This window comes from Dunckerocampus dactyliophorus, chromosome 13, assembly GCF_027744805.1.
Source record: "Dunckerocampus dactyliophorus isolate RoL2022-P2 chromosome 13, RoL_Ddac_1.1, whole genome shotgun sequence".
NCBI lineage: Eukaryota > Metazoa > Chordata > Actinopteri > Syngnathiformes > Syngnathidae > Dunckerocampus > Dunckerocampus dactyliophorus.
The window spans coordinates 13,517,329-13,538,418 of record NC_072831.1 but is presented as its reverse complement, the minus strand read 5'-3'; the positions used below and the strand labels follow the sequence as shown (position 1 = coordinate 13,538,418).

Genomic DNA, 21,090 nt, shown 5'->3' with positions numbered 1-21,090 from the left:
GCAGCTCGCTGCTTACTATATAAAGGCATCACAATATTTGCTTTAGAGGACACATCAGATGACAATGCCCTATCATATACACACAGTATGTTTGTATTGGTGAAAAAATGTAAAAGATTGAGCTGCAACCAGAATAGTGCTGACAACGCACCTCTGTAGATACAGCGGAAAAGGTTTGGAACTGACATGACGTCCCAACATTATCCAAAAAAAGTGCTCTTTCACAGTCGACACTTTTCATACATATAGCAACAGCCCGGATGTCTCCTCAGTGTTTTTCTACCAAACATTCCCAGTTTCACCTTCACCTTGGTAACTGACAACTTTCCAGGCACTGATAACCTTGAGAAGCTGCACAAATATCAAGCGAACACAGATGCACAAAGCCTGGAGACACAGCTTGCCTGCTCACAGAGCTCACGTCCACATCAATCACATCATTTCTTAAAGTCATCAAGGCAAATGCATTATAGACTGACATGCCACAACTAGGGATGCTCCCATCAGGGTTTTATGCTGCCGATTCCGATACCCATCATCGGCCGATACAGATCACATAGATTAAGTTTACATTTTTTAATTTACAATTGGCGATATGATATGAAAAGGGGAACCATAAAATCACTTTCATTGAGACTAATATATTTGACTTACTTTTTCAAGAGAACATATATGACTGGTGAAACTTACAGAGGATGAGACGCCTTCTTTAAGGAGACTTTTGATGCGAGAGCACACAGCTTGATGGCGCTCCAGCAGGACCCCAGTCTGCAAACCCGGTGTCCTCCACCGCCAACCAAGGCAGTGAAGGACACCAGTCTGACGAATCCAACCACTTTCCGGGCTATCCGTCTTAGACCTCCAACTGCCACGCACACACGGGTGAGAGTCCAGCGTTGGCCAAAAAAGTGGAAACATCAAATGGAATAAGCTCAGAACTAAAGAACTTCCAACAAAGAAATGCAATGTTCCAGCAACCAACTCAAACTGCAAGCTGAACTGAAGATACAAAATAAGAGCACCACACAGGGAATCACAATGAACAACGTCAAACTAAACTCAGAACGAACTGATTCCATATGTTCCCAATTTAAAGTCACACCAGGTGGGTGGATGGAGAATCGGCGGTGGGTCGCTGAGCATGCGTCCCTACCGCGATGGATTGGAGGGGCAAACGGTAATCCATTTTTGTCAATTTACAACAGTAGGAGACAACAGAAATTAACTTCCAATATGCACATTTTTATTCCGGTTCACACTAAAATGTAATGCGTTCTTGCATCTCTAGTAATGGTTTCATGGAACTCAGTGCTGTTATTTTTGTGTAACCCTGCTTATTAACAAGCCAGGAAACTCGGGTGAAAAAATGCATCACACCTTTGCACTCTTGTGCTTGGTTGAGGAAACAATGCTAAAAAAGGTTCAATCTAAAAACATAACAGCAGTCCTCATTATGCGCACACATGTGCACAATCAAAGTTAGAAGTGCAATGGCTGCATGCTTGCTGACTGTGGAAACAGACTGTGTCCACACCAATGTCAGCTGGTAAAGGGACAAGGTTTCTTCTCTCTTCATGGGAAATGAATGGGATGTTAAAATCCATCAGTTTCCTGCCTAGGATCTAAATAAAAATGCTAATGAAACACTGTAGGTATTAATAATGCAGAGGAGTTGTTTTATTTGCCATGGAAACATTTCAAGTCAGTCTGTACCGACATTGCAACTTGCTGTTTGATGTATCCAGATTCATGACACTCGCTATCTCATGACATTTAAATAATTAATACAGCATCTAAAAAGTCTTTAACTCGCCCGTGGTTTTGTAGCCAGTTGATTATGACTGTGCATGATGCAATCTTATATATGTACTGTATCTCTCTTTCCTACAGGGATTAATTATAATATTAAAACTGGAGTATTCCCTATGGTCCAGTTCTCATCCCTCAAGGTCCCTCCCTGCCGCGTTCATGTGCCAGTGATTGAACTAAAACAGCACCCTGCTGTATCTGTATGTACAATTTTACAATGATACAGAATATTTTATCCAAGAGAATTATGAACCATACAAGGCCATGGGTATCAACTTTGAGACGTACATTTCTGAGACCTACTGCATCACCATATGGTCAAAACTTTGCTCAAAACCCTGTTGTACACATTTTGAATACTTGTCTTCAGCCCCCTGGATGTTTGATAGATAGATACTTTATTCATTCCGAAGTTTGCACAACAATAATTTGTCAGAATGTCAGAATCGTGTTAACCCCGGCCTGGCTCTGTCACGGAGAATCTTCCATTTTGAAGACTTTTGCTAAGAGTTTCAAAAACGACACTTACTCTGTTGAAGCAGCCCATAATTACCTACATTTTGTCATTTTCATTGATTGTTAAAAGTGCAGAAAACGAGTGTATCAACTTTGATAAGCAGGTACAAAGGGGAAGTTGGTAGATGGTAAGCTTCCACATTTGTCCTCCCACTGCTAAAAGGAGGTGAACCCTCAATTGTGAATAATTACAGGCCAATCTCTAAATTATACATTTTGGCAAAAGATTTTGAAAAATTGGTCTGAGATCAACTGAAGGATTTTTTTTTAAATCAAATAACATTCCCCCTTTCGTTAGTTTTTTTACGAAGCAGCACAGCTGTTGCCCTGAAGGTCTATAATGATGTGTTAGAGGCATTGGACTCAAAGGTTTTGTGTTGCTCTGTTTTGACCTGTCCAAGGCATTTAATGCTGTGGATTACAGTTTGCTGTCCGAAAGAAAGTCTCTAAACAAGCTGCCCCTTGGTTTGCAAATTATTTGGCAAATAGGACGCAATGTGTTCAGATGGCTGGAGTTAGTTGTACCTTTTGTTGAGGTCACAAAACGTCTAACTCAAGGCTCAGTCTTAGGGCCCATTCTGTTCACCATTTACATGAATGGCCTGTGTGCAAACAACATGTACTGTGGAATTTACTGCTGCTCACATTTGATTGCACAGACCTTTGAATTCTTGCAGTCTGCCTTTGATACGGTGCAGTTTTGTCTGAAGAAATTGAAATTAATTTTAAATGCTAAAAAATCTAGACTAATGTTTTTTTTTTCCAAATGCATCTGTTCCCTCTGAGGATATCCCTCAATTAGAACTGTCCATGGTAAACTTTACAGCTGGCCATCAACTACAAGCAACTGGTTCTAATTGTTGATGGGGACCTTTCCTTCAAAGTTCATGTAGAAAATCTGATCTCCAAATAAAGGCTGAAGCTTGGTTTCCACCATAGAAACAAGTTATGCTTTTCCTTCAGCGCTAGGAAGCTTCTGACGTCGCCTACTTTTTTTTTTTTTGCCTGTACTACATTATGGTGATGTTGTGTATATGTGCGCTTCAATCAGCTGCCGACATTCCTTGACTCCGGTCTACCGCTGTGCTCTGAGGTTTGTCACTGGCTGTAGCCACCACTGTGAACTGTATGCTAAAGCTGGCATGCCCTCCTTTAATGTAAGGCGATATACACACTGGATGACCCTGGTTTATAAGGTTCTTCTTGGTTTGGTTCTTACTGCCTTATGCCTCTCCTGTCAGTATCGCAGGAGAGAGGGATATGATACATCGGCACCATCAGGATGAACATGGACAGTGTTAAAGGAAAAAGGCCAGAAGAAACAGGTAAGAGGGTGCATGAATCATAGTCAGCCAAAACAAAGCGGCAATTGTACGATGGTGTGAAAACAAAGCTGTCAACCTGGTATCCTGTTTTGTTGGCATCACTCCCCAAGGCCAAACCCTGGGATTGGAAGACCAAGGCACGTCATGGTTCCCTGACTAGCAATTTTGGATACCTACACCAGAGGGTGGAATTTATTTTGTCTTATCTTACTTACAAGTAGAGCGTTGTGTATATATATGGTGGCATAGTGTCACACTGTCAATGCTTGGATCCTGTACGGAAGATACATGATTGCAGTGTAACTAGAGAAAAACACCATCCCCCTGAGAAAGAGTCAGGCCTCGGTTGGCTCTGGCTTTACAAGTGCAGAAAAAACGGAATCCGGAATCAGACCGGCAGACCACTGTTTGTTTCACCAGTACCCTCTTCTCTACAAACACCACCACCACCACCACCAGCCCAACAAGAGAACAAACCTCCACAGGGTGTTGGGTGCACGTCTACTGAGGGCAAAAACATTATTCTGAACAAAAGCCTTTTTCAAATTTGCCTGCTCAACCACAACCGAGGCCATCATGCAGTGTCACTGCAGATGTGAGGAGAAATGGGTTAGATCACTTCCCGACCTGGACGCGACAAAGTTGCCAGCACCGCAAGGAAACTCCTCAATTTTCATATGTGAAAAATGCAGCAGGAACAGTTTTCTCACAGACTACTTGGCAAAATAAAAAATAAAAAAACGATTGAAAAGATAGGAGTTACAAACTGCAGATGTTCCAGATGGGCAAGAAAAAAAGAGTTTTGTCATTTCTGCTACAAGATCATTAAATGACCGTGTATCTCTGTGAAATTAAATATTCTAGCAAAATAAGCATCCTACTGTAACATTTTCTTTTGAATATTCAGTTTTGGAATATCAAGTGTGCTTGTGTGCATTCCAATTACCCATGTCGATCCAAGAAAATATACACTGGTATATGTGTTCAAATTACAAAAGCATCGCCAGTCACACTCCACTAGGATATACTGTAATTATTTTTCAGCAGCCCCGACCAAGAGACAACCTCAGGCGTGTGACCACAGGGGTTTCGTAAGTTTATATGACATGCATATCACTGATACTTATTCATTTAGAAAGGTATATGCCAGAGTGTGATGCCTGATGATTGTATTGCATTCCTCCATAGTTAATCCCATTTGTAATGATGTGATCCTTGAGGTGTCCTTGTTGTCTTATTCACTCTGGAAAGGCTACATTCTTAGAAATAGCCAACATGTCATAAATCCCTGATTAGGCTGACAATGTTGTGTCTCCACATGGGGGCATTACTAAATTGGCACAAAAAGAAGACCTGTGACTTATTAAATACCGACCCCGTGATCTCTGTGTGCATTTATATGATGACACAACGTGCAGGCCCAGGCTATACTTCACTACACAAGTTAAACACATGTTTAACTGTACAGGCCATGTTTTAGTTGATACTTATCAGTGTAAAAGCAAGTAAACTATTAAATATTAGGCATAATACTTAAAGGAAATTATGTGAGACATGAACACATAGGTCTTTTTCTTTTCTGTGCGTTCTAAAGATATAAAAACAGCTAAAAAGAAGCAGCTGTGAATGCATGCAATGGGAAACACTTATTCCACCTATAAAGCTTTCTGAAAAAAACTCCTAAAAGCGCCAACAACGCTCCATTTACATAATAACCAAGCTACAGCAACATTATTATCATCAACATTGTTATGCTGACTTTGCCACACCACACTGGCTAGCTACTAGGCGGCTAGCGACTAGCTTCACCACACACTCACACGCAGCGCGTCAGCACCACCTTCTCAATGCCTCTGACCACAACCGAAAGGTAACACTACATATTGGAGCCGCCGCTAGCGATGCTGTGTTTTTGTTTTTGAGTTTGGAAAAGTTAATGCTACATAGTTTTGGCTTTCGTTTCTATGTTGCTATCAATGCACCCAGGAAGGGAGTTCCGGTAATGCTAAAAAAGACTAGAATACGGCAAAATACTGTAGGTATTGCATGTTATCATGAACGTACCTGTTACAGAACACACATGTATGATTTTCATGATCTATTTTAATTCAATTGTGAATACAAAACAAAACATTTTGGTGTTCAAATACTGCCCACCTGGCAGATACAATAATCCCTCATTTAATCCCTCATTGGTTCCAGACCCGCCCTCGTTAAATGAATTTCCACGATATATGAGTCAATGTTAATAAATGGAATATTTTCGTAGTTACAGCATCCAAAACCCGTATGGGTTTTAACGTTATTACAGCCCTGCAGACATGAAATAGTCACTTTTACACTCCTAGCCGAGAAAGCTAGCGAGCTAACTAGTTAGCCTCTTCAATTTACTTATTCTAAACTGAAGCAAGTGTTTCAAACGGAGTGGGGAAGGAGGACAAAGGAGACAAAAACTAACCACTTCCAAACAGAACGAGAGAAGAACCTTTTTTTCACTCGACCTTAGCCATGGCATGTCGGCTCGGCTCTGTTAGCGTAATAGTCAGTCTCCATGGAGTGCGAAAGGTAATGTAATCAAACGTCATGTGTCGTAACATTACTGGTGTTTAGTGACCAGAATACTACATAAAACTTGTGTTTCAATATTTTTTGGACTAATAATAGTCAACCATGAAACAGCGATCATTTAGTCATTAATTATTATTTGAAAAGCCACGATGTAGTGAGGGAGTGATATTCGAACCGCTGTATAGCGAGGGACGATTTAAATATTGCTTTTAAAATTCTGCTTCTATGTCTTTAATTGGTCTTCTTGTTGACTTAAACAACCCCCCCTCCCTCTGGCTTTGTCTTCACAAGCTTAGATTTTGATACCAAACCATGGAACCGTTTGATTTTATGTGAACTCTGCAGTATCAACAGAATTCAGTCGGTGCCTATAAAAGTACCGCTTTCGGTACCCATCCCTACGTACTGTACAGCTACATTGAGGAAGGATAACATCGCTTTGTGTAGACACTTTCAGTATTGTCGTTCTTACCGATATACAACATCCCATAATGTCCGGAGGTCTGTATGGGGCTTTTGTGTTGATGATGCAGATCAACAAAACCCCAAATCCTCAGTTAAACAATACCGTGACAGTGGTTCTCAACTTGCCTTGTTAACAGAATCACGGACGGAATCACGGAATTTGCCAATGAAAACGGAATGCACTGTTAAACATGGAATTTCGTGAAAATTGACATAATCTGAACGAACCTCATTATCGTTGGCATCGCTTAACAGTTTAACACGAGGATACAACATTGTAACTTTTATAGGTCTGAAAAGAGGAAAAGCATAATCGGTCCCATTTAATGTCCAAGCAGTACCGTAGCTGTTGTAATTCTACATTTCACCAAAGATACTGAAGATTTGTCAGACCAAAACACGATCACCGTATGCGTGTGTGTATATATATATATATATATATATATATATATATATATATATATATATATAATATAAAAGTGGGTTTCAATCCCCGTTTGAGATCCACTGCTATACTATGTTATATCAATATATATATACATTCTAGTTTTATTTTAGTTTTTAATGCACAAAATATGAGTGTGTGTGCGTGTGAGTGTGGTCGTATGCTACAGTATTAACATAAATGTGAACATTCAAGTGAAACAGAACTAAGCTGTTTTGTTTCATTTAAACTAAAATGAATAGTCGTTTAAAAAGGTGTCAAACAATCCTATGGCGTCTTCTTTACCCGACATACAGTATGTAATGACAGGAGGCTAAAATGGAGTTCCAACATGGCACAGTGTGGGTTCACTTACCGATGTGGGTGGAAAAAGACTGGCAGGTCGTTCAATAAACTGGGGGTGTTGTTTCCCGGTAACGTTCATCTCCCAGTGCCGCTTCTCCCGCTCTCCGCTGGACTTTGGCAAGTCACGTCACTGACGAGCGTCCTCTTCAAACACAATAGAAGTCACATCCGAGCTCCGGCACACTCCTCCAAAGATGTCCGTGTACAAGTGTAGCATCCACAGCGGAGACGCCACTAGTTTCAGCGCCACCTGCACGCTGACTGTACTGGCGTCCTCACAACTCAACGTCACATTAACCCGTTCATTGGCACACACTTGTAACCTCACGACAGTCAAACAGAAGTTCAAGATCTGCAGGGGTTGGCGATACTGCAAATGTTGGAATCGATCTGATACCAAGTACATACATACTGTATTCCTGTTATCAAGTCTGATACCAATATTTTTTTCTAATTAAAACAAAAGCAAAAATTACTATTAGCTTTCATCCACATCCAAAGCCCTCTTGTGTCCGATAACATATTCCCTGAGGTGAGTTTTTGTTTGTAAACAATATAACATTTATACAGAAACACTATAAAAATATATAACACAACAAAAAACACAGACATTTGTGAAAATAAGCACAGAAAATAACGGAAAAATACAATTGGATCAGTGCAGTCATGTTATTCAGCCCACAGCCATACAATGGATCTTTGCATATTTCTGCAATGTACTGTGGCATTCATCACATTTTAAAATATATAAATACAGGATATATATATATATATATATATATTGTATATTTTAATTTGTGAGAAAACATGCCCATTTGTGCTTTTTCTCCCCCAAAATAAGGAGGGTTTTTTCTCCCCCGAAAACCCATCTCATTCACCCTTGTTGTGTAATAGTTTCTAAATATGTGATAACGTCACGAGTTGGTGTGGCGTGGGTCTGGATCCCGAACGCAGAGGCAGGAGGCAGGTGGGACTTTACAGAATTTTATTCTGTTGCAAAACTAAACACAAGGCGATGGTGCCAACAAAAGGGTACACCATGGGAAAAATAGACTACTAAGTAACGGCTGAAGGCTGGTGCTGCTGAACGCTAGGTAACAGGTCTCGGGGTAGCAACACAGGAGAAGCATGGAGACGATAAGAATAATCCGGCGTTCCCCAGCTGTCCGCAGTCAGCCTTAATAGTCGGCGGAGGAAATCAACCTCAGGTGCGTTCAGCAGCTCCGCCTCCAGCCAGGAGCATGGGCTCTGGATGGAAGATAAACAAAAGGGGAGAACATAGTAGAACGTGACAAATAAAGCATAAAATGTCAGCATAATACATAACAGTGGTTCTCAATTGTCTTCAAAATCAGACCTCACAAATCGCTCGGCGTTATATTTGTCTCTCACATTGTCCCTGCGCACTGTCACCTCTCTGTTTGTGTGTATGTGATGATTCGTGGGAGCAAATGGGGGAGGGGGTTAAGTCACTGTTGAAATAGTCCACTACTGATGGAAATGTCAGACAACTTCATGTCAAAAAATCTCAACTATCCTTTGAAGGATGGAGTCACATTGGGTGGTTTCTACTGTACTGGATGTAGGCGTCATCCCCGGTACTGTTTATGTCCAACTTCCTTTTGTTTGCATGGGTTCCCACAGGCTTTTTCTGCTGACAGGCTTTTAAAGTTCATACCAATCTTAGAAAAGTCTTGTGCTCCAGCAAAAGCAACAATCAAACTTCTCTCCCTGGAGAAACTGTTGCTTCATTTCTGTCTCTAATGGCAAATAAATGATGTTTTTCTTTGGAAATGACCAAATTGAACAATTTGCTTTGACCCTTAATGGTTATTTCAGACAAGTCAACAGTGAATTCAAGTCCAGAAACGTCTGTTTCTCTGGAGCTTATGAGGATTGACAAACACATTCCAAACCTCATATTGTGTTAGTGGGTGCAGTTATTGGATAAATAGGCTGGACAAAGACGAATGGAACTCGTTTTAAAATGTTCACCCCTTCTGGGAAGACTTTATAGGCCTGCAAATATTTGCTGTATAGTGTTTGAGCTTCAGTCTTCCTCCTATTGTGAAAGTGCTCACAACAATTTGGTCATCAGTCAAGTGACTCATCAAATCATCAGACAGAAATCCCCGACTGACAAGAGTTCAACCCAAAGATCTTTTCCTTTCTTGTGTCCTCACTGTCTTGCGGCTATATTTTACATTCACTTTAAAAAGGAACACACATTAGGAACATAGATTGGGTAGATCCGTGTAACTGATACCAGCATGGATGGCTGCGTGAGTAGACTTCTCTCCCTGAAGTATCAGACTGTTCATTATTGTCCACTGTGCCAAAAAGGAAGTGCAGACCCTCGTTCAAGCCCTGGGCGTGTACAGGAGTGGACCAGTCGGGTTACATATGCATCACGAATTCTTACTTATTTAGTTCAAGATAGCTACTGTACAAACAGCCATCATGTTACACGAAATATAGAAACTTAGATCCATACTATATCAAGTTAAAGCACAATTTAGAGGCTCCATTTGTAAAAGACATAAATCAATGTCATTACGACTGCATTTTGGTGAGGTGCTGCAGATGATTTGGATTTGTGAGAAAGCCAAGTTCTACATTTGGATACGACGGCTGCACTGTTATTCATGCTGGTATGGTAGCTAATTTGATTTGGCGCCTCACAGAGCTTATTTACAAAATTATTCAAACTGTCAGACACTTCAACTCTTCTTCAAAACAGAACAAAATCCAACCACTGCAGGTATGCGTGTATTTGTTTAGAGAAGCTGAGCTCGGGGCATGCATCATTAATTGAGTCAGCTTTCTGAAATTCACATGTATTTGTTGTGCCTGCGATTCAAAAATATTCCTACTCACCACTAGTGTGGCAGTTTGTCTTCTATTTGTTGGATTTATCAAGCTGTGGCGACATCTAAAGAAAGTTATATGTAAGTTTCACTTTAGCTTCTCAGCACACAACGAGGGTGGCTTAAAGGACCAGAGAATCACACAGTGAGAAATCTGATGAAAGAACATTATCGGGAAAGCATAAAGATATAAACATGTAAAAATGGTGGGCTTTCTAACAGTGCTACATGTGTACTGTACATTTTACATAGTATTTATAAATTATTACCAACTTATGATGAATGCGATGGGTTTCCTGCAGTAAAACAGCCTAGGTTGCTTGCTGCGTGTTGCTACACGTGAGTTGTCCTCATGCTGAAAACATGACTTGCGGCATGCATGACATCACAGAAGAGGAGAAGAAAGCAAATCCAGTATATGGTTTTAGTAAGGAAAATGACAAAAATAGTAACGCACAGTGACTTGGGTAATTAACGTTGATCTGATTACTGGTTTGGAAAGAGTAACGCCTTAGATTACTCGTTACTGAAAAAAGTGGTCATTTTAGAATAATGCGTTACTGCCATCACTGCCGGTGACGCAAAATCTCTGGAGTGACATGATGGCCTGGAAAACTCCCCGACCAGTCTCCCACATGCTGCTAACAGGTTTGCTTCTGGATCTGTAGGCACCGGCTAAATCAAATGACTCATGTGTGCTATGAGGTCGTCTGGGTTGCCTCTTTCCAATTATGGCGGCAGACAGAGGTACAGTGTAGCGTCCCCACAGAGGCTGACGCTCTTTAATAACCTTATTCTGGCCTGAACACATCAACAGCAGTTCAATTCCAACACCATATGGATCTCCAACTCGCAAACACTGTACATCTCTCCGTCCACCTTAGGACAACACTTCCTCGTTCTCCAACTCATGCGAGGTGCATTCATGCACACTGCGAACTACAAACGTCACAAAAACATCTTTATTACACATGCACAATGTGTGGTTTAAATAAGCCAAAAGACAAAAATAAGTGTATATTCTTTTCACTTCCACTCAAGGTAACTCACTCTGGATGTACTAAAACACAGGCACACAAACGATGCACACCTCCATAACTGTCTCCTTTGAAAGAGCTGAAATTCCCTGTGAATGATTAAAGTATTCTACACAGGTCACTGTGATCGCTGAACAACAGCCTATTATTACAGGTTTAAATGATCTCACAACAGGCACAACAATCCCTCAAAAAAATCCCTAATAAAACACGGGCTACTGTTGCAGCCGTAACCCACGTCAAACTGAAAATCGAATCTGAACACATCACATCAGTTCCTGTCCGCCCCAACTTAGCTCCTCTTGCACTAGAACACGTTTATAGCAACACACACAAGCACAAGTCTTATTTACTGCATGTCTTATTTTCTGTTATTAGGTCGACGACAGTATATTGGGTAATATGAATGTGAAGGTGACTATGAGCTGTTATTTCTAGGGATGTCCGATATTGGCTTTTTTGCCGATATCCTTTATGCCGATATTGTCCAACTCTCAATTTCCGACTCTGATATCAACCGATACTGATATGTGTAACATAGATACTTTTTCTTTTACCGGCGCCGCCATAGTGACTTTTTTTTATTATTAACTTATTATGATGTATGTATTATAATTATTATCCTCCAGTTAAGGAGTGTATTTTCACATATTAAACCACTTAAAACAGCTTTTGGCGTTTCTGCATATTCATGTATCTGGCAGTTCAGGCGGGGCAGCAATTCCAATGAAGAGACAACCGTCACAGTAAAAGGAAACCGCATGCAGTTCACCTTTGGGATTCCTGCGCTCAAGATAGAAAGAAATTCTTCAACCGTTATTCACCTCAACTGTTTAAATTTTCAAGAGAAAATGTAGTGTTCTGCACTCATGTCTGACGGAATTAATGGAGTAACTGACAAAGTGACATCACGGCAATCTACTTGCGAGGCATTGTTTCCGTTAGGGATGACTCGGGCGTTCCTGTGCTCCTGGTTTATTAAAAAGCTCCGGGGGAAATTCATTTCAAAGCCCATGTCTGATTTGGAGATACGCATTACACGATAGGCACGCTATACATTAGGGACAAAGTGGAGAATAGTTGAACACACAGCATCAGTAAATGGTGAAGAATCCCCTTAATGAAGAAGAAAATGGTCCCAATATGTCTGCATCCTCCTTTCTAAACCATCAAGCCATAAGGCATCTCATGCAAATAGTCGAAGAAATGGCTCCCATATTGTTAACGTGCATCACTGAATAAGCGGGGAGATGGCAGACATACTAAAGTTCACTTTTTGCCCTAAGAGACACTTAGCTCAAACACAAGTCTGGATGAATTTATCCAAACACAAAGCACACCAGCAATCGCGTGTGACGGTTTCAAACTCAGTGTTGCATTTTAAGTGCACATGAACAAAACTGAATGGATTGTTTGTGTCACATGATCATCTTTTCAGAGGTCGTTAATTGCTTAGGAGATAGGAAATAGCCAATTCAGTCATTAGTCAGTCTTAAGGTGGTGCTACGGATTTAAGCACATTTTCAGTCATTATGAATTACTGGATATCTGAGCCTAATTGATGATATTTATCGATAAACAGGAAACAGCTTTTTAGGACTTCAAAAAGTCCACTGAGGAGTAAAAGAAAACAAAGTCTCTCCACACTGTCGTCCAGGAGCTGAAAGAGGGAAGTAGCGTGCTAGGTGAAATAAGTATCGAATGGAAATGCCAGCCCTCCACAAGGAGAATGACGTGGAAGAACACGTTAGCTTGCAAATGATGTGTAGACTTGATGAGTTGGAGCAGGGTGCACACATGAATGATGAACTTTTGACTCGTGTTCTTTTTGAGCCCGGGTCTTTTATTCTAGGGCAGTCCAGAACAGAATGGGAGAGCGGTGCAACAGATGCACAACTTTGTGCAATCAAAGAAGGTTGAAGTGGATGTTGATATCGAAACATGTATTATTACACTGTACGGAAAAAATAACACAAACCTCAACACAAAGTTCACCAATGGGAAATACAGTATAAAACAGCACTGCTGACGTGGGAAGTAAGCTCAAAAGAAACAAACAAAAAAGAATGTCCACATAATCAACGAACGCTAGATCGAGTTACGTTAAGGAAGCAGGGGAAAATTAAATACATTTGGACTGTGAAATGGGCTGGCAAGAGGTAAAAAAAAAAAAAGCAAATTTGTGTAATATATATAAAAGATTTTAGGCAAACAAAACACAATAATGCCTCATGTATTGTGGTGAATTGGTTAATTTCCACAAAGTAGGATTCCTTATTTATAAATGGTCAAAGATGGAATATTTTCAAAGTCAGAGCATAGACAACTTGTTTTACGACATTCTAAATATGGTGTTTAACATTACTCGACCCTGTAGCCATGAAATAACAGCCCTACACTCACCTTTACACTCAAAATACCCAATATCAGCCATTTAAGATATAAATAAGACTCATGCTCGTGTGTTGCTATAAATGTGTTCCCAGGGCAGCTCAGAGAGTTCAGAGTTGAGTTTTAGCTTGGTGTGGGTTACGGCAGCAACAGTAGTCTGTTTTTACTAGGGATTATTGTACCTGTTGTGCGATAATTCAAACCTGCAATAAAAGTCTGTTGTTCCGGCGATCAAAGAAACTTAGGGGGTATTCTGCGAAGTGAGCTTAGTGGGTTAGCGGGCGGTGTTGACTGAAGCCGGACTTGCCTGTTCAGCGAAGCTAGCTCTCTTTTAAAGCAGCTCTATCACCATGGTAATTTAGGCTAAACCTGGTCCAGGCTTTCGGGTTAAAATTGGCTATGAAAGTGCCACTGTTTAACTAATTCGGAGATGGCGTCACCATTTATTTAGAACCTACGGAGCCCGAGAGGGGACATGGAGATTTTTTTTTTTTTTGTTAAAGGGCATTCCATGATGATATGATCCGAGTTGAGCACCAGGAATCAAATGCAATGAATTAATAATTAGGCCAATGTGAGCAAAGTACATGTCACAGCATGACATGACATGAGTCCTTGAGTACTCGCCCGTTAGTCGTCTTATATTACAGTATTTGCTGGAGGAATAAGCACTCTGAGGTATCAATCAACTGGAAGAAAACACGTTTATTATAACAAGGAAAATGTCAAATTACAAAAGGTCACCACAACTCGTCAACACTGCTAACTGCCATCTAGTGGTCACAACAAGACACAGCATTTGAAAACATTTCAAAGATGAAAAAAAAAAAAGACAGTTGTTGCTTCAATTTATTTTTTTTAAATGAATAAGTGTGGAAATGTCAAAGTTGTGCAATGTTGAGCTTTGATAAATGAAGACTAGTAAGGTATCGTTAGTGTGATAAGATCAGTGTTAACTTGCACATTCACACATGCCAGCGTCCTCCCTCGCTGTATTGGCGGCAACACTGTTGCTCTTAGCAGTCATAATCTTTTGGGAACTCCTCATAACGCTCCATAAAAATTACTTGCTCATCTTGTGTAAAATACACCGGCTGGGATTGCTTCACTTTTCAGCGAAAGCAGAATAATAGGATGTCAAACGCCCCCTTTTTATGTGAACGCTCACTTAGCACAAAGCCGAAAACCGGACTTTAAAAGTTAAATAACCACCGTCGTGGGACCGATTAAGTCTGATTGCGATTTTTAGGCTGTTGAGCTACATCTTGAGCAGTGACCAGTGTAGAATATTACATATCATCACAATGTCTTTAAATGCATCCTCCGAATGCCTGTTATTTGTATTTTGGTTAATTCAGCCATTTCAATGCTTGAAAATGCTTACTTTAGGCCCAAAAAAAAGTATTATAATTTGCCTTAATTGTCACGGAATGGCGAGTAGCCATAGTTGGATTCCAATAAAGCAGACAGGACGAACAAGACTTCTGTGTAACAAAGTCCACAATGTACAAAAAATGAGAATGTCCATAGAAAAAACGCTAACACAAACACCCTGCCTAGCCGCGGGGAAAAAGGAGAACAAAAAGATAACTAAAAGGCGCTGCACACACGGATAGCAGGTGAAAAAAAAGGTATTAACAAACAATCACTACCACAAAAGGGTGATAGGAAGACACTACTGGTTAGCAAGGTAGCAAAATTCACAGTAACGAAAAATCACTGCATAAGCAGGCAAACAAGAGAAGTACTCTACTCACAGTAGGAACAGGACGTGACGTGACCGGAACAAGAGAACAAGGAATCAGGTGTGCAAAGGAAGACGTTCTGGCAACAAGTGAGGGCTCGAGCATGGCCTAAATAGTCCAGCGCTGATTGCTGTCAGGTGTGCCTGAGCTCCTCCCCTGGTGATTCGGTGTGCTGCAACAAAGTGAACGGCAGGTGGCAGCAGAGCAGCACACCGTCTCATGACACTTAATATGCACATGTTTTGACTAATAAAAGGCCTTATTCGACCACAAAACAGCGTGATTTATCAATTAATATATTTTTGAAAAACCGTCATTGAGTGAAGTCATGAAATTCGAACCGCAAAGTGGCAAGGGACGACTGTATGTATTTAAAAATATAGATCTCTTTTTTGAGAAATATGTATATTTTTATCGACAAAATTATTTGTGAACAATAAACAATAAATAAATACAACAGTATACGACAATGTAACAAAACCAACAAATGAATACAATTGTTTATCATTTATTAGACACAATTGTAGATACAATTGAGCTGTCGAGTGCGTGACCTCCGGTATGCAGAGACTAGGCGATGGAGAGCAAAAATAAAAAAGATTCATTAATGGTGTGTAAAAGGAGTAAACAAAAGGCGACACAGAAAACGGCTCTGTGATAACGGGTACAGAAAGTCCAGGTGAGTAAACATCTCAGGTAACGGCACTAACTAGGGAACAAGGAACGTCAACGAACCAGCGCCGTACGTCTGACGACGCTGGCCTTTGAACAGCCACTAATGGTGATTGGCGACAGCTGCGCGGCCACCAGGCGTGAAGTAGGCGCTGCCTCTTCCTCCCAACAGGAAGTATACCTTGCCAAAATAAGAGCGCAGGACATGAAGCACTCGCTCCTGTCCCGCGAAACATGACAACAATGTTTTGAGCAAAATAATGAATGAAGTGAATGAAGCAAAACAACAAAACACACGATCAAATAACTATTACTACTGACTCAAATTATTAACAATTTGAAAACAAAACAAACAAAAAAAGTATTTCTGAAAATAAACAAAGAAGAAAAAACTCATCAGGCTAGTATCAATACTTGAATCGATCCACTCACCCCGGAAATGCAGGCTCATCCCAGACAAGTTAGAACATAAAATGGTAAAGAAGTCCTGTTTAATGTTTCCAATTCTTTCAGAATTCAGCAGAGGGATTTGTGAGTGAGTTAGACGTTGCCAAGGGGACGTGCCCCGCTCGGTCTCCACAATCTTCTGCATTGGCTCTCTGCATCTGGCATCAAAAATGCAAAAAAGCTTGGCATGAAACCTAAAAGTAGAAAATGGCTTGTGGCATGCAGGGACACCACAGTGGCAGCCAGACGGACTCCGGAATGATGCAGTGCCGTGAGTGAGTGGAGCAACCTAGAAATTAGCTGCTGCAAAGATGAAATGATTAGATCAATATTGCACGCATACAACTTTTAATACACTAAAACGGGACTCCAAACTTTTTCCACCGAGGGCAGCATACTGAAAATTTGAATGGAGCGGGGACAACTTTGATACATTTTAGACATTAAAATTGCGGTCCATATCAGTCAATATTAAGCCAACTGAACAAAACATCTTAGCTTTGTGTTGTGGGCGAGAGAGCAAATTTCTATGTACACAAAAACCTGTGTTCATTGTCCAGAACTTCGCCGCCACCATGGGCCACTTGATTGGCAACACGGACGCATTTCATTGAAAGGCATTTTGAATGCACCGCGATACCGTGACGAGATCCTACGGCCCATTGTTTTGTCATTTATCCACGTCCATCACCTCATGTTGTAGCGTGATAATGCACAGCCCCATGTTGCAAGGATCTGTACAGAAAAAAAACATCCCAGTTCTTGCATGGCCACCATACTCACCGGACATGTCGCACATTGGACATGTTTAGGGCGTATACAAGAAATTACAAAGTCACTCACTCGTATTTCACTCCTGTGACCGTGCCTTTTCGTCCTGGCGCCGTTCCGCTGTACTGTAGCATTTTTGTATCCATGTTAAAACATATTGCTGCAGTACTCTTGTTGCAGTCCTCCTTCGAAACAAATATTCATTTACAAGCTATCAAGCAAGCTAGCGATGACACAGGAGACACGGCAGGAGATTGATTGACAATGGTCTACAGCCAATCAGGACGCAGAAAACAATGGGCAGTGCAGACAGACGAGCGAGACAGAGAGAGAAAGAGAGACACAATTTCCCACAATGCAATTCTTCTTAAAGGGCCATGCTCGGCCTGTAACAGCATTCATACAGTGCAATAAAAAAAAATCACTAAAAAGATTCTGCCAAACAGCGAATCCGCGATAGAGCGAGGGAACACTGTAAATTGGTCTTCCAAATGGACAATGACCCTAAGCATACCACCAAAATAGTCACTAAGTGGCTAAAAAGTCAATGTTTTGGAGTGGCCATCACAAATCCCTGAACACCATCGCAGAGAAAATGTTTGGACAGATTTGAAAAGACGTGTGCAAGCAAGGCGGTCTACACACCTGACTCAGCTACGCCAGTTCTGCCAGGGGGAATGGGCCCGAATTGCAGCAAACTATTGTGAGAAGCTTGTTGAAGGATACCCGAAACAGTTCACCCAAGTCATACAGCAAGATGCAAGATCCACACCAGATACTGACTGGTTGTCTTTGAGTTGAGGTCGTGAAAAATGAGAGTAAAAACAAAACAAAAATGTTTCTATTTATGTTGAGTATATTGCATTCATAATGAATTTTTTTTTTTTTTTTTAGAGTTTTTACAGTTTGGAAGAGCAGACAGCCCCAGATAATAAACTGCCAGCAACTTATCCAAGGTAATTTGTATTTCCTAACACAGATAAAACACAGATTTATTTAAAATTCAATGTCATTATTTTATTAAGTTAGGAAACCAACACATTTATGAAATTGTATTATATACACTGCCTACAATATGGATTTAAAAAAAAAAAACGACAAAAAGACGCTTGACGCACCAAGCTAATTCATAATAAAGAATTTCCATTTCACATGACCATAAATAATGTTGATTCAAACAGTAGTTACCGATTCATAATGTCGCAAGGTCATGTCCCAAATGCGCCAGTGTTCGTTTGTTCACATTAGGAAAAAAATCCATTAAATACATAATAAAATACATAAAGCATCATTTACCATGTGTTCCATGGGAAACAAAGAAAAGGCAATATTTGAAGAAATCATTTCTCACGAGATATTGGAAAGCATTAAAAAAAAAAACGTTCAAGTGACGTCATTTAGAAGAAGAAGCGGGGTTGCAATCATGAAAGCAATCAAATGATGGCATCATTGCCACTCTTTTCAAAATATACACATGATGAAATCTATGGATGCGCTGCAGTAAGCAGCCATGGGAAGTTCAGTTTGGTCAGTTCCGAAAGCAATCCAGTGCGGTTTGACCCCAAGGATGTGTCAGATACAGTTCTGTACTGTCATCAGTGCAAGTGCTCCTCCTTCTCCCGGCCTTTCTTGTCCTTCTCATCCTGCAGGGCTGTGCCCAGCTTCTTGATAAGCACAGACAGCACCTTGTCCAGTGGGTCCATCACGCCTCTCTGCAGCCACTTGGGAATGGTCGTTCTGGCATGGTGGAAGCCCAGTTTTTGTAAGATGTAGTCCACGCCCACCGGGTCAATCTTACGGCCTGTCCAGGAGATGAGCCTGAAGGCAAAGGCAATGTTTACACAGGAGGTTGTCTCAGAGCACGTATTAGTATTAGCTGAACATCAAGTTCAATGCAACCCTAGCATCTTTGAATTCAGTTGCACTAACGTTTTAGAATCAGCTAGCATCAAGGGATTGTTTTGTAGCTTTTTTTTTTTTTTTTTTTTTGCAAAAGGAGGTAAGCAGACTCACTTGATATGTGAAAACTGTTTTATCGTTTATGTTTTTCTTAACAGTGGTTAACTTCTTTTTACGCTTCTCTGAAAGTTCATTCATTCATTCATTTTGCTGCTTAATCCTTTACGGTTGCGGGGGTATGCTGGAGCCTATGCCTGCTGATTTTGGGCAGGAGGAGGAGTACACCTTGGACTGGCCGCTAGCCAATTGCAAAAGCAATTGTAAAACCTTTCACACTCACATTCACACCTATGGACAATTTAGAGTTGCCAATTAACCTAACATGCATGTTTTTGGAATGTGGGAACCCCCGTACCAACGGGGCGAACATGCAAACTCCACACAGAGATGCCCGACGGAGATTCAAACCCATATTTGAACCCCTCTCCTGACTGTGTGGCCAACATGGCCGCACGGGGCCCTGTCTGAAAGTTAAGATTGTGAAAGAGTTGCTTTAAAACAAAAAAAAAGCAGTAGTTAACAAAAGGTATTATTAAGAACAGTACAGTGGATGCTTGCACATTTTGGTGAAAAATTTTTTTTCTCTTCAAAAATAGGTGTTTTTTTCCTCATTCAACCTAACTTGGGTAATAATTTATAAAAATGTGTTAATCCAGGTAAAATGGACAGCATACATGCGCCCTTGTCAAAAAAGCACACTATTTTACACTTGCTTGTTTATGCTTCACTGATTACCTTTTTTTTGTTGTCGAGCGAGATTTCACACTTGGTTCAGCAGTCCTCGAACACACCATAGTTGTGTGCTGAGACGCAAAAGTTTGTTTGGCTACGGTAGCACTAGCCAGCGTCAGCCTGGCGCCGAGGCTGATTGGATTCCATCTGTTCAGTTGTCATCTAACATTGTTGTGGTCCATGGTGTGTGCTAGCTAAAAGGATGAACTGATTGAAGCAGGGCCGACCTGAGAGTGGGCTCCAGGTGCCAGGTGTTGCACATGAACTCCCTCCAGTCCACCGTAGTGTAGTTGATGCTGTCGTCGTTGTCCTTCCCTGTGGTGCCGTCATCGTGCAGGGCCGTGGGGCTCCTCTGGCCTGGCCGAGCCGCAAACATTCTTGGGGCAAAAAGGGCTGACGACACAGTGAAGGAGCAAAACAAAAAAATATTATTACTGTTGCGTTGTCACATGAGACCAATATTTGTCTACAGTCCAGTGAAACCTCGGTTAGCGTCCGCCCTGGTTAGCGTGTTTTTCGGTTAACACCAACATTTTGCCTCTGTTTGCGTGCATTCTCCGGTTAGCGTACAATATGGCATACGCTATTATTACCGTCTGAGTGCAATTATGTTCTTAATGTGATCACAAAACATCTTTGTTAGCATCCTTAGCTTGCTCATAAAATGGCAACCAGAACCGAAAGTCAGCTACAGCATATCGCCCCGTCTATGAAGTCATCAGCGACTGCGACATCTGTCAACAAATGCAACCATAGATTCATATTGAATCGAATCGTATAGACACTGTATCGAACCGTTCTGCTTTCAAACCTTAACACACACACACACACACACACACACACACACACACGCACACACACACACACACACACACACACACACACACACAGGCAGGCAGGCAGGCAGGCAGAGCCAGAAAGGCAGATGTGTGCTATGCGGCATGTTGCTGATGGTTCATTTACTGGGGAGATGCACAACACCTTTCTTTGACAGCG

At 41.1% G+C, this 21,090-nt stretch overlaps 2 protein-coding genes across 6 annotated transcripts in view; both read right to left on the bottom strand.

The window, feature by feature from the left end:
- The window catches only part of sntg2 (syntrophin, gamma 2), a 55,608-nt gene extending 47,774 nt beyond the window's left edge, over positions 1-7,834 (bottom strand). For 4 of the 5 annotated variants that reach the window (XM_054796239.1, XM_054796241.1, XM_054796243.1 and 1 more), the window contains exon 1: positions 7,484-7,834. In XM_054796239.1, the coding sequence (XP_054652214.1) occupies positions 7,484-7,552 (69 nt within the window). In that variant the 5' untranslated portion in view covers positions 7,553-7,834. The remainder of the gene's footprint in view (positions 1-7,483) is intronic. The other variant, XM_054796240.1, reaches the window with a different exon arrangement.
- Positions 7,835-18,392: 10,558 nt separating this feature from the next.
- Positions 18,393-21,090, bottom strand: part of kiaa1109 (KIAA1109 ortholog) — a 103,011-nt gene continuing 100,313 nt past the window's right edge. The window contains exons 87-88 of the mRNA XM_054796248.1: positions 20,322-20,487; positions 18,393-19,221 (exon numbers count right to left, since the gene is read on the bottom strand). Of these exons, the coding sequence (XP_054652223.1) occupies positions 18,999-19,221; positions 20,322-20,487 (389 nt within the window). The 3' untranslated portion in view covers positions 18,393-18,998. The remainder of the gene's footprint in view (positions 19,222-20,321; positions 20,488-21,090) is intronic.